Source organism: Gouania willdenowi, chromosome 8, assembly GCF_900634775.1.
Source record: "Gouania willdenowi chromosome 8, fGouWil2.1, whole genome shotgun sequence".
In the NCBI taxonomy this organism is placed as follows: Eukaryota; Metazoa; Chordata; class Actinopteri; order Blenniiformes; family Gobiesocidae; genus Gouania; species Gouania willdenowi.
In genome coordinates, this window is record NC_041051.1 from 27,608,096 (window position 1) to 27,622,338 (window position 14,243).

Genomic DNA, 14,243 nt, shown 5'->3' on the forward strand with positions numbered 1-14,243 from the left:
GTGCCAGCAAGTCTATCCCTCCATGTTAAAGTGTAACTCACATGTATCCAGTGTTGTATGATATCTCATGTAGAACAGCATAAATAATAACAATTTCACCAACTTTACTCTGTCATTCATTAAGTTACAAGAGGGTGCTGAACATTTCAAGCTGCGTTTTGGATTGCAGCAGTTCATATTATGGAACTGCATTTATTTATTTATTTATTTTTTTATTTTTTTCCCCCCCCTGCCAAGAATCTCAAATCCCGCCTACGACTATGCGATTGCCTGTAAATTAAAAACTTCCTTCAGCTATGATGTCATTTCCCACACCCTGCATCACTCACATAGAAGACTCCTCCTCACAAACTCGATTATTAAAGCAGCTGCTGAAGATGAAGATTGCTTGTGCAACAATAAACCTCTGTTCAGTTCTGTGACAGATTTTGACTCGTGCACAGAAAGTTGACTTGCGACTGGTTGCTGTAGATTTACATGTTGCCTTTATTGATATTAATTGCAGAATAGTGTTGCATAATGTTTCTCTATCATCTGACGGTGTTTGTAACACACTATTAATGTCAAGGGAAGCGTAATTTGCTGCACTTTTTGTTTTTTAAGCAGCTGATGCTTTTGCATCAAGGATTAGCAGTTGCTGTCTGCATCACGGGATACCACAAGACAATTTTGCCAACTTTTCTCACATTGGAGTTCTGAAAACCAACGTTTTTAAAGCTTAAGTGAAATAATGGATAATCCCACAGGTAACTTATTTCCTGTTGTTTTTATGCTGAATGAAGCATTCTGAACATCTAAACAGTGACACATAATATGTTTTGTTTTCGTTTAAGATGATATGACCCTTCAGGAGATCAACACTCTATTTGGAGACCTTGACTCCGATGGATTCCAGAAAGGTATCTGCACATTAAGTATCACACTATAATATTTTCTAACAGTGATTCATAAAGTGACTTAACTATCATTGCACCATGTTAACCTACGATCTGATGCTGGCTAACTATGACCAGCAGCAGTGCACTACAGTGTAAAACAGGTTCTGCAAATATCATGGTTTCATGGAGTTTGCATGTGCTCCAAAAACAGGAAAAAACTATAGCATAGCCTCCATCACATCACATAAGGGAACATTCATCAATGCATTGCTATTTATGTAACTGTCTTTAGCATTTACAGTCAGTGTCAAAAGTCACACGGGTTTTGTGGTATTTTAAATAAATAGTCAGGATGTATATATAGCAGCCTCTCTATTGTATGCAGTGTACTGTATTTATTTATTTTACCAATTGCAGTTACCCAACATACAGAACACTAAGGACAATCCTGTTGTCTTCTAGCATTTTCGTGAGTTTAACGATTATTGATTCATTAGCAAAATTACATTAAAAGTTTCCGAATTAAACCTATTGTCACAGTGAACACAGTACCCCCTACTGTTAGTCATTATTAACAGGTTGTTACAAAGATTATACTGACTCCGAAGGGTAATTCTGACTGTGAGATGTAATATTGATTCTGAGATATTATACTGACTCCGAGGGGTAATACTGACTCCGAGGGGCTATACTGATACCGAGAGGTTGTACTAACTCCAAATAGTAATTCTGGCTGTGAGATGTTATACTAACGCCAAGCGGTAATTCTGACTGTGAGATGTTTTACTGACTCCAAGGGGTAATTCTGGCTGTGAGATGTTATACTGATTCTGAGATATCTGAGTTTGTCTGGTTGCTATTAGGTTCAAACAGCAGTAGTCACTGTAGGTTGTGGTTGTTATTAAGCCTGTGATAGAACCAGTTGAGGGTGTGCCTTTCTTGCTGATTCACTTAATGATAGGTTGAAGTACCCAAGATGGATAACCTTGTGCAAAGCAAAACAAACAACTACTGTTTACCAACTTCAGACTACTGCAACTCTGCAGATTATTTAAGGTTCTTGTGTTGGTTTAAAGGGTATCACACAGGCAAGCTCATAAGGACACCACAGAATCTTTTAAAAAGTACCTTAATACTGTCTTTCTGTAACTGTGCAACTCTGTTGTTACTGTTGGTTTTTACTTATTGAACCAACATGCAAAGCACTTTGTGGCGTCTGTGCTCCTAAAAGATAGCTAGATGCAGCTTAGATAGATATAGTTTATTGTCATTCATACATGCACACCAGCAGGCGCATACAGAACTAAATATTCCCCACAAGGCTCTACTTTAGGCTTTAAAAATAAAAGCATAAAAACACACATTTAAAACACATTGCACTGGGTTTGTAACAAGTCATAGATTATTGTTAGATATATTGCAGTTTTAAAGGATAGACTAACATTGACTTACTTTGCATATTCTGTTTAAAGTAATGTTCACCACCACACCTTAACCTGATGCCGTCCAAAACTTCCAGCTTATGAGAAAGAAAATCACCTTGACAAACCAGTTTACATCTGTATTCCAGGAAAACCCAATGCTTCAACATAGTTTACAAGCGTCAGATGACAGCTGCAGTGACAACAACACACCACACTTAATTGTTTCGAATCACGTCTGCTGTCTGTGCAGGAATCTTGACTTGGATCCTTCAAAAGAAACTCGACGTTGACCCTTCCAGTAGCATTCCTTTAATCAGAGCTCTTATCCACCAGCTGAGGAACAAAATGATGGAGGCGAATAAGGTTTGCGACAAATAAGATTCATACCTGAATGATCTGTCTGTAAAAATGCAGATGTCACTTTGATTGAGACTGTTTTGTTTGTTGCATGGCATAGATCCATGAAGTGAAGTCCTACATGTCCATCATCCCAATGCTGCACACTCTCCACTATGCAGTCATTCAGGTAAGACACGCTTGCCTGTGTTGGACGTGCACTGACTCACATTGATTTGGGTTTCTGATAGGTAAAAAATGTCTAGAAATCTCACAGACAATTGTAATTACATTTACAATTTACAATTTAAATAAAATACAAAACTAACAGTTCTATGGCTTACACAGACATAGTTATTAATTATTAAAATGTGTTTCAGATCAAGTTTACCTGTCGGTTCTCTTGAGGAACATTTTACTTTTAAAAATAAATAAATCTAGGGGTATACTGACAGAGAAAAGGCTCAGATGCCCACACCAAAAATATTAATAACAATATCTTCATTGATTATGAAGCCTAACAAGGAAACTAATAGATATGAAATAACCTAGATGATAGATATTTGTTTTTAGTGTATTTTACAGCTGATTTAGGACCTGTTATCATAAGAGATGCTAACAGAAAGCTAACACAAGAGGAAGGTTACGTTTTTTGCGCTTATTTATTAAAGGATCCGTAATTGTGATATATATGATCTTTAGTAATTGAGAACGTAGTTGTAATTGACTTTCAGGGGGAAATAATATTTGATGAGATATCCTTTGTTCGTCCCACAAGGGGAAATTTGCATTTCAGTTACATTCCCGTCCAAGAAACATGAAATGACAATCACATACAACATGGGAGGACAGGAGCGGAGACGACTGTGGGTTGCTGCTAAGGTAGCGCCCAGTATCTTAGATGAGAGTGGAAAAACATGAGGTACTGAAGGAGTACCAAACATCTTGGTGGATAGATGAGACGGCCTTGGATGGCTGGCTGTGGGGAGTCAATGCTGATAACCGATTTGTTTTTGATTCAGGCTAGCCTTGAGTCCTGGTCTCCAGCAGTAATCCAATAAGGTGGCCTTTGACTTGCAAGCCGAGCATTCAACTTCTCCAAATTGGATTCAATTCCACGTAAACGTTCCAAAGTTGCCTGTTGCTTACTTTTGAGTTTGTTCATCACATGAGTCTAAGTGTTGGGAGCCCTGCTCCATCCATCAGAAGTGACTGGCGGCCTTCCCAAAACAGATGCTAACATAATTTGGACTTTGCAATAGGTCAAAAAGCTGCCAGCTTCAATCGGCAGCATGCCTGCTACCATAATTCCAATCATGTAGATGTCTTCCACGTCCTGCACGGAAATAATGGACAGACACAGGACCCACCACTTGTCCCAAGAGTAGAGCACGTATCCAGCCGCAACCATACCGTCTGTCAAAGGCATACAGGGAAGGAGTTGGTGCGCAGGAAAAGGCGCGATATTTGGAAAAGTTAGGGTGTAATGATGGTGCAGATCCATACGAGTTGGCTCCCTCATCTTGGATCAATGACGACCCGGAGATTTTTCCGTCTGTTGCGTATCTTGATTTCGCCAACTACCTGGTTTTAGCCCTAACCCAATCTGGGTTATCATAAGAGATGCTAACAGAAAGCTAACACAAGAGAAAAGTTACATTTTATTGGGTTATTTATTTCAGGCTCAGTAATTGTGATTAATTGTAATTTAACTTTAGTAATTGAGAACAAAATTGTAATTGACTTTCTGAGGATCAAAAAAAAATTATAGTTTCATTGGTAATTGAGAAAAATGTTGTTGACTGTAATTGTAATTGAAAACGTAATTGTTTCTGAAAAATGTAATTGACCCCAACTCTGCTGTGTATCCAGTCAGGTGTTGTGATTCCCATCAGCCTGTACCAGGAAGTCATCAAGTGTCTCAAAGAGCTCCTTAAACTGCCATTGCCTCACTCTGCAGTGGCTAGTAACACTCTGAGAAGCATTGAGATGGAAATGAAAACACCAGGTATTGCATATTATTATTAAAACAGCACAAGTTGAGAGAAAGTTCAAACCATGTTTGGTTAAAGTTGAAATCTTCTGCTCTTAAAGGAGTTCTCTACTGGAAGAAAGTCCTCGCAGAGCAGAATCTGAAGAGTGAGACTTTCACCCAGCAGGAAAAGTCAGTGTAGCATTTGAAAGAAAGTGCAGATTTTCCCCCACATTAGCAACTTCCTTTGTTAAAAACATGATTTCTGTGCTTGTTCCATCCAGGGTGTTTGTGTTTGCAGACCCAGCGGTGTTTTCTGATTCAATGAAGGCCGAAATTGAAGCGTGCTTAAAGATGTCTGGCTTTCGCAAGAATGTGAATAACGTGCAGAAAAGAATGATCATGCATGTGCTACAGGCAGGAATGGAGTCGATTGATAGGATGGAACTGGCTTCAGCTCTGGAGGTAAACAAAGCTACCAATGGGATTTATGCTACGCAGCAGTTATACTTCAACAAGGAACAAACTAATGAAGTAATGAGGGTCAGCCCTGCGATGCAGAGGTGTTTAGTAACAAAGCAAATGAGTAAAAGTATATTTTTCAACTTTTAAATGTAGTAGAGTAAAACTCAAGTAAAGTACAAATCATCAAAAAAACTACCTAAGTGTTGTAATGAAGTACCGTTACTTTTATATTTGCCACCTTGTTACTTGATTACAAATTAAAAAATTATCTCTAATAATAATATTAATAATATATTTTTATTTAAAAGCCCTTTTCCAGACACTCAAAGACACTTTATAGCTTAAAAACAACAACAAGTACAGTGAGATGATATGATTATATAATATTATTATATATTATTCATTATATACATATTATTAAGATATTTATTTTTATGTTCTCAGGCAGACACTTACAGTTTTTTGTCTGTTTTATCATACCACATCAAGGGGAGTACATTTATGGATGTTTTGCTTCTTTTTATACATACTTGTACTTTTGACACTTGAGTATATTTTTATAATTAATTAATTTAATGTTTCAATGCTTTTACTCAAGTGATTTTCTAATGAGTTCTACCAAAGTCATTTTCAGCTATGGTATTTGTACTTTTACTTAGTTGTTTTTTTTTTCATGTACTTTATACAAATCTACATTTTCTTGTATTTTAAACCATGGGGATATATGTGTTTTAGGCATTAGATGAAGCAGCTGTGAAGACATTTTTCAATGAGTTGAACCTTGCTGTGACGCAGAGCTCCAAAGGTGGCGCGAGCACGAATGAAGAATATCTGAACACACTGCAGAGGATATACAGAGACATTATGGCTGCCTCTAAAGAAGGTAATAGTTCTCATCATTTTAAGCAAAGCTTGGATTATTTTAACGTTTGCTTTGGTTTTTTTTTTTTATAGGGCCTTCATCAGAGGGCGATGATGGCTTCCTGAGCAGCACCACGCTGCCTTTTCCAGACTTTAATTTCCTCCTGTGGAATGAAAATGATGAATTATGCGAGTTATGTGAGTTAAACAAATAAATACAAATACATACCAATACAAATACATGATTACCTTTTTATTTATTTATATATAAATACATTTATTTATAACCAATGCTTTAAATTAACGCTTAAGTTTGTTGTCTCTAAAGGGAATCAGTTGTCAAAATTCACCTTTGGCACACAGTGTAGTGAGGATGACGAAACAAATGACAAAAGAGACAGTGGGATAGAGGCAGACCTCAAGGAAAGCTCCCCCAACAAAACACAAGACAAACTAAAAAGAAGAGGGGCCTTAAAGCCCCAAAGGTCCAAAGATAAGTTGACTCTGGTCAATGAGAAGATGGAGAAGACAATGGGATCGACAAGGTCTTCTGATATGAGTCGGACGGCCAAAGTGGTTTTCATGGGGGACGATCGCGTGCTGGGAAGGCTGACCAATGCCTACCACTCCATCCAGTGCGTAGATTTCATTAAACAGAGTTGGATTTTCTCTGATCTTTGACTGACCTTCTCCAAACTCTGCCTTCAGAAAGAAAGAGTCTAAACATAACTTACTGACGAAGAAACTGAACCTGCAGTTGTACTACATCCCCGTCACTGATGACTCCTCCGTCTATTCACATGTGAGTGTGAACAGTTCTCTTTCAGGTCCAGTATTATGCTAATGTTCACCCATCTCCAATTGTTCTAAGAACCCAACAACATAGTATTTGAGGTGTATTTGAGGTGCCTGTTTTCTGGAGTTTAAGCCCTCTGCAAAGTTACTTTCAGACCATTCCTAAAAACAAGCTGTTTTTAGGGTCTTCATGCGAATGGATGAGTCGGCATAAACACACACGCTGCTTCAGCGTGGATGCTTATCACAGCAGTAGGAGAATAAATCATTAATCACTTTCTTCTCCTCCTCACCTCTATTGTCCACAGAAATGGTCCATTTAAGGTGATAGTCCATTGTTTTGTCATACCGCTGCGTCGCAATGGGTCACAAACACGTCAGATCATCCCATAAAAGCGATATGAAGCAGTATAACAGATGCTAAAAATGAAACTGATCGTTAAAGCTGATATCCGGAAATTCTGAGAAACGTCTCGATGTCCCGCCCTCAACAGCCTCACTTCCTCCCACTGCCTCTCCCAATCTACCAGATACCATGCCTCTACTTTTCTGCACGCGCAGTGCGGAACAAAACAAGGTCGAATTGGGTCGCATTGACCCAGTTCCACATTCACTTTGCTTGACAGTCTCAAAAATAGGAAGTCAAAGCCTATTGGCTGGGCGGTCACGATGCTCGTTTTCATTTGTATAAGGGTCTATAGGACGAAGGCGGGACTTATATGAATGACCACTGGTAGTAGACCATAGTAAAAGACTAGTTAGGTATTTTTTCACAATTAAAAAGAATCATACATAAACATAGATTTCTCAGAAACTCTGGATGTCAGATTTAAACTGAACATAAATATATTAAATGTAATATCAACCTGCTTTTGCTATGTTTGTTTTACCCATGAGGTAGTTTGAGAGGGAGGAGCTCACATTCTTATATAGGGTAGGAGGAGCCAAGATTGTTTGCCCATTATGATGCATTATTGGGGGGGAAATCCAACTTGCCCGTATAAAGATGACTTTTTACAAAATGTGGAACATGAGAGAGAGGAAACAGAACTTTTTCAACTTTGGCCCTCTGAATGAGGCTAAAGGAATGTATCACTGAAGCAAAACCATTATAATGTGAATTTTTCATAATACAGCCCCTTTAAACATCCTCAAAATGTTCTAAACATGACTTTGAAGAGTGCTGATGTTCTTTCTAGGGTGATACACTTCCAAACGGAGACAAAATGTCTCTGGCTTCGCATTTAGGACAAATTGATCCATGGTACCAGAGGAACATCCTCAGCCTGGTGGATCCAATCTCCAACCCCGCTGATGTGGTAACTACTTGTGTCCACAGCAGTTATTTGTGTGTGAGTTTTATCATCTGACATCTGTTCTACATTTGTGCAGCCCTCGGTCTCTGATGAGCCGTCACAGCTGAACCTCTATGTGCTGGACACCCTGTGTTACTACCTACGCTGTGGGACTCAACCTGCTAACCTTCCACTCTATACAGTAAAGGTATGGCTCATATATGAGGAAGCAGAGAGAAGGATTATTTTTCTTGTGTGTCAACATAAAGATCTAATCATTCAAAACACAGATATATAGCAGTGTTTCTGAAATCGGGGTTCGTTTACCCCTAGGGGTACGCAGTGGCACTCCATCTCTACTTGAGAGAGAGAGTGGACAATTAATAAATGGTAAAAACTATAGAAATAAAATCTATTCTGGTGCCACTGAATCAGGGTTTTTCAACCTTGGGGTTGGGATCCCATGTCGGGTCGCCTGGAGTTTAAATGGCATTTTTTAAATTAAAACAACACAAATACTCTCGTATTCCTATACTTATACTTTGTGAAATATAAATCAAATATACACATACAAATCAAATATATACATATATATATTCTTAAAAAGTGTGTTATCACTCGTTCATTCCATCAATATGCACTATAGTTGTTTTTAAATAATTTTCTAAGCAAAATGTTGTCGGATAAAGGGGATACTTGAATTCAGAAATAAGAGAAAGGGGTTACAACCTATAAAGTTTGAAAACCACTGATATAAAGTATCAAACCTTGTCAATTCAAGTCTTTTTGCTGTAAGCCAGAAATATGGATTTTTACAAGTTTTCTGGCTATTTGTGGCTCTGGCTATTTATTTACGCATATAGCAAGAAAAGTCTCTGAGAAAACCCGTAATTTAAAAGTAATGGGATATTTTTTCTTTGGCATGTTTCTTAACAATCATGTGAAAAGGAATAGTTTTCGAGAATCTGCATTCAAGAAAAGGAGTTAGTTTTTGGCTCGCTAACTTAAGAAATTGTTCAACAACAGTTAAGTTCAAGATAAGTGATTTATTTAGGTTGTGAAGATTAAAATGGGTCAAATTTTGAAAGGTAAACGCATTGCTGGATAGGTAAATAGGCTGTAGCACTTTTTCAAACTCCTTCCAACAATTTATATTTTCAAAGAAAAAGCAGCGAGTGTTGAACCCAGCAAGTTCCTGGAAAACTTGCAGCAATTTTCTGAAGCCTGTTGTACATGATGTAATATTAATTTAAAAAAAAACCTAATAAGAGCATGGAGTGCTTATGACTTTCTCCTTGATTAATCAACTTTGAGATGCAAATGTAGCAGAAACAACATTTAAGCAGAAGCTCAAGTATCACATTCTGCTGAAAAAATGGAAATATAATAATCGTACTATCCTAAAAGCAATTCATGTATTTACTCAAAGGCAAATTCCTTCCTGAGCATTATTCTGAGTAACATTGTACAGACAAAAGTTATTTGGACGACAGTATTTAGATTTAGTATTTAGACAGTTTCACCAACAGTCAATTGTTTCACAAATGTACATATCAATATAGAGTAGATGCTGTTTTACTATAACAGCTACAAAACTCTGAGAATTTGTACCCATTCATTATGTACTGCATCTACTGTATGAGGTCAGGCACTGAAGTTGGATGAAAAGACCCGTCTGGGTTTTTGTACTGGGGTACACATGTCTTGGAATAACAAAAGTCAATTTCATCCACACAGTGTCTGACTATGGTGAGTCTAAATCACTTGTTTCTGACTTATTCTTCTGATTCGTGGCCCTAGATGATCTCTGATGTGGAGGTGGAGGAAGTGTTTGTGTCACATCTGCATGCCAACATTCCAGGAAGTGTAGAAAACGCCCCAAGTATGTTTGTCATTCTTTTTGCTTTTTATGAGTCCGAACAGTGACAAGATTAAGAATTAAACTCTTACATGTTACACCTTTGACAGAGAAAAAATTCATGAGCCGAAGGGGCTCGAATCAAACCCCTCCTGAGGCAGTGGTGTTGGTCAGCTGCAAAAAGGTGAGTGTCTGTTTTATTTATTTATTTGTTTATTTATTTTAGCATTAGCCTTCACAGCAGATCTAATATTCTTTACAGCTCACAATCAGTCAGCGCCGTGATCAAGCGATTACTTCACTGAGAACGTCTGGTTTGACGATCACGTCTAAGCCATCTGCCTCCACATCAGGTTTGAGTTTGATTTAGAATTTTGATCATTTCTGATACAAAAGTATATTGCAAAGTTGCGCATGCTAAAATAATCTGCAACTTTTTACATTTAGCAACAAAACCACATTTATTTATTTTATTTTTTATTTTTTTACTTTTGACCAAATTTACAGCAATATTTGTGAAATTGGTGGTATTTCTTTTCTCATGAAAATATAATGTCAATGTTAAATCTAAATGTTAAATTATAAATCTAAATCTAAATGTTAAATTTTAATCTTAAATGTTAAATATTGAATCTTAAATGTTAAATATTGAATCTTAAATATTTAATCTAAATCTAAATGTTAAATTTTAATCTTAAATGTTAAATATTGAATCTTAAATGTTAAATATTGAATCTTAAATATTTAATCTAAATCTAATTAAATCTAAATATTACATCTAAATATTAAATTTAAATATTAAATCTAATTCTAAATATTAAATCTAATTCTAAATATTAAATATAAATATAAATATTAAATCTAATTCTAAATATTAAATCTAATTCTAAATATTAAATCTAAATCTAAATATTAAATCTAAATTTAAATTTTAAATCTAAATGTCATGGGTGAAACTAAATAATTAGCTAATGTACAAATTTAACATTTACATTTAGATTTAACATTTAATATTTAGATTTAACATTTTGATTTGATATTTAGATTTAAATGTAACATTTAGATTTAATATTTAGATTTAAACGTAACCTTTTGATTTAATACTTAGATTTAGCATTGGCATTACATTTTTACAAGAAAAAAATATCACAAATTGCACAAATATCGCTTTATTCTGGTCAAAAGTAACATTAAAATGTTTTTAAAAACGTGTTTTGCTGCTAAATATTGCAAAAGGTTGCTGTTTATTTTAGCATGTGCGACTTTACAATCAGCGCCCCATACAAAAGAGATAATTCAAGGAAATCAATGCATTTATGTGTTATATGTGTCTTTTTATTTTAGCCCAAGATTCCCTTGCCATATGTTTTGACTGTTTGAAACCTGAATACAAGGTAAAGTTGAGTTTACTAAATATTATTGAATTTATTTCATTTATATTATTGAAAAATGATATAAATTCAGTTACACTATAGAAAGATCTATATGACAACTTGTCGTTTTGATCAAAGGGCTTCCAAGCCAAGAGCATCAAAGTTGAAGCCACGGCGCATTGGAGGTTCTCTGTGTGTCTGGACAGAGACTCTCGTCGGACTAACCATAACGTCAAAAGGTACCTGACAACTGACAGAATCTCTTCTGTTTAGAACCATACTGATATTTCATTTTAGGGTCCAATACCATTACAAGGTTTTTAAAAGTGATATTTCGGACAATAACCGATACATCGTCCGATATATGAAATAAATGATATACACAGGATATATTCTGTACATGAATATAAATTCTTATAATACAAAGAATATAAATTCAAGACAAAAAAGCAGAACACTATTATATTAAAATAGTGAACTTTAATTAGTAACTCAAGTCAACATAAGGACTGTAAAGGAACTGATATATAGGAATAGGCAAACTCATGCAAACGGTAATTCCAGAGTACAATGTAAATATATATATATATATTCAAAAATAAAGTTGCTCAAACAGCAAACAGTAAACATAAATGATAAATCAAAAAAGGTCAAAGTGTCACAGTAAACATTAAACTAGTGCATTTTGTTTGTTTATTTATTTCATTCAAGACAGTAAAACAAATCTATTTCTCCTCCACATTGAAAAAAGAAAAATAAAGATGAATGAAAATGAGCAGAAAGAAGTGAAACGTATAAGATCTGCCCCCTCCATAAAAAAATAATTACATTAAAGAAAGGCAGCACAACCATTGTCACATCTCATTTGAAACAACCATACAGGTACATGTCTCATATCTACTCAGCATTACACTTTTTAGATTTGTTTTTAAATGGTAAAATGTGGGAAAGCCTGATATCAAACATATGTGTATTACTGTACATAGAACTGTAAGGTTCCCCAGTTGTGCATTAAATTATCATTTACAATTTTGATAGAATTTTCATGGCAATTACAATTACAAATTAATTTATCTAAACTCAATTACAATTATAATTACATGATTAAATGTATGTGAATTTTTTATGTTACTTTTCACCAGTAATTGTGAAATTTGTGATATATTCCTTTAATTGTTAAAATATAATGTCAATGTTAAATAATTTACCATTTACATTGAACATTTACATTTAACATTTAACATTTACATTTAACATTTAACATTTAACATTTTACATTTAACATTTAACATTTAACATTTAACATTTACATTTAACATTTACATTTAGAGTCCATATTTAACATTTAGATTCCATATTTAACATTTAGATTTGCTATTTAGCATTTAGATTTAATATTTAACATTTTGATTTATATTAAATATTTAGATTTATATTCATAATTTAGATTTAGATTTAACAGTTAGATTTAAAATGTAATATTTAGATTTACTATTTAGCGTTCCATAAAGACAATACACAATTTTATTTGCAGAGACACAAAAATAAAGATTATAACAGGCATTACTGTTTTTTTAAATTTTTATTTAAAAAAAAAAAAGAAAAAAAAAGACAGTATGCTAAAGGAAAAACTGATGTTTTATATCTACGATAATTGTTTATATATTAATAACAATTAATTACACCATAATTGTAATTAATTATGACCTTAACTCTGTTATAATTGGCCTGAATATTAATCGGCCTGGCTCTACATATGTTTTGCTAATTTTTTTTGTACTTTTAAAACTCTGAAAGCATGTTTTATTATTGATTTCCAGCATTGAGGTGGCTCCATGCTTGGACCCGGGATCCGACATCCGACCGTTGCACAGCTTCAGCAGAGAGCTGCCACTGAGCAAGTACCTGGATAACGTCCTGTCTCTGCCCATCAACACCTTCACTGGTCTGTCCATGTGAAGGTAGTGAAAGTGTTCACCTGAGCCTATACCTGAGTGTACATGCATTGTATTTTATACCTTACCTGAATGCACTGTTAGTATGTGACATGTTGTAAACAGTATTTTTCACAGTTAGCAAATGAGTTTTCTGATTATCATTATTCCTTCTTAATCATTAAACCTATTTATATTTTGTGATATCGAATGGTAGCTGCTATACATCGTTGATCATTCAGAATTTGTACTTGTGATGAGAAGATGTTGAGAATGAAGAACTTTTTACCCTGAGTAAAGGTAGCAATATTAGCTTTTTGAATATGTAATTTTTTTTACTCTGTTTGTACATCATACTGTGAATAAGGGCGTAATACTAGTATTTCATAGCTGTAATGGGGCTTAACTTGTTCACGATATGCAGGCCACCGTCATGTACTTATTTTCTAACAATGACAATAAGAGGTGATTTCCACTAAGTTGAGATAATTAAATTGTCACATTGTCCTAGTGAGCAGAAATTTTTTTTTCCAATCAGTAAAGTCATAATCATATACACACACATTGGGATACACTCACAATGCAGACACGATGAATTCATGCATGTTCAGTGATAGTGTGAGGTTATAAAATTCCTCCCACAAACTAAACCTTAATTAAATTTCTTTGTAATTTATTTTATTTCGTCTTTAATGTCCTGTGCTTTTATTTGACCACAAAGCAATATATCTGTAACAAGTTAAAGTTTTGTACTGCCATAGTACCAAACTGTCCAATGTATTTTTTTTAAACAAATAAAACATTTAAAAAACATGTTTGTGTATTATAAATCATTTTGTTAGTTGTTGGTTTTCTTGTTGTATGTGATTTTTTTTTAATGTTACTTTTGACCAGTAATTGTGAAATTTATGATATTCCTTTTCTTGTAAAAAAAAAAAAAAGTTAATATAATGTTGATGTTAAATAATTTAACATTTACATTTAACAATTTATATTTACGTTTAATATTTAATATTTAGATTTAGATTTAACAGTTAGATTTAAAATGTTAT

At 34.6% G+C, this 14,243-nt stretch overlaps 1 protein-coding gene across 1 annotated transcript; it reads left to right on the forward strand.

Annotated features, from left to right (window-relative positions):
• Window positions 1-378: 378 nt before the first annotated feature.
• Window positions 379-13,968, forward strand: pik3r6b (phosphoinositide-3-kinase, regulatory subunit 6b). Its single transcript, XM_028456190.1, has 19 exons — window positions 379-746; window positions 834-899; window positions 2,553-2,665; window positions 2,760-2,828; window positions 4,511-4,646; window positions 4,733-4,802; window positions 4,895-5,075; window positions 5,811-5,958; window positions 6,030-6,134; window positions 6,265-6,571; window positions 6,645-6,738; window positions 7,931-8,050; window positions 8,124-8,234; window positions 9,827-9,908; window positions 9,995-10,068; window positions 10,147-10,237; window positions 11,229-11,278; window positions 11,396-11,496; window positions 13,078-13,968. Exons 1-19 carry the CDS (start codon window positions 731-733, stop codon window positions 13,214-13,216), a joined length of 2,073 nt encoding a protein of 690 aa, XP_028311991.1. The 5' UTR covers window positions 379-730; the 3' UTR covers window positions 13,217-13,968.
• The last annotated feature ends 275 nt before the right edge of the window (window positions 13,969-14,243 follow it).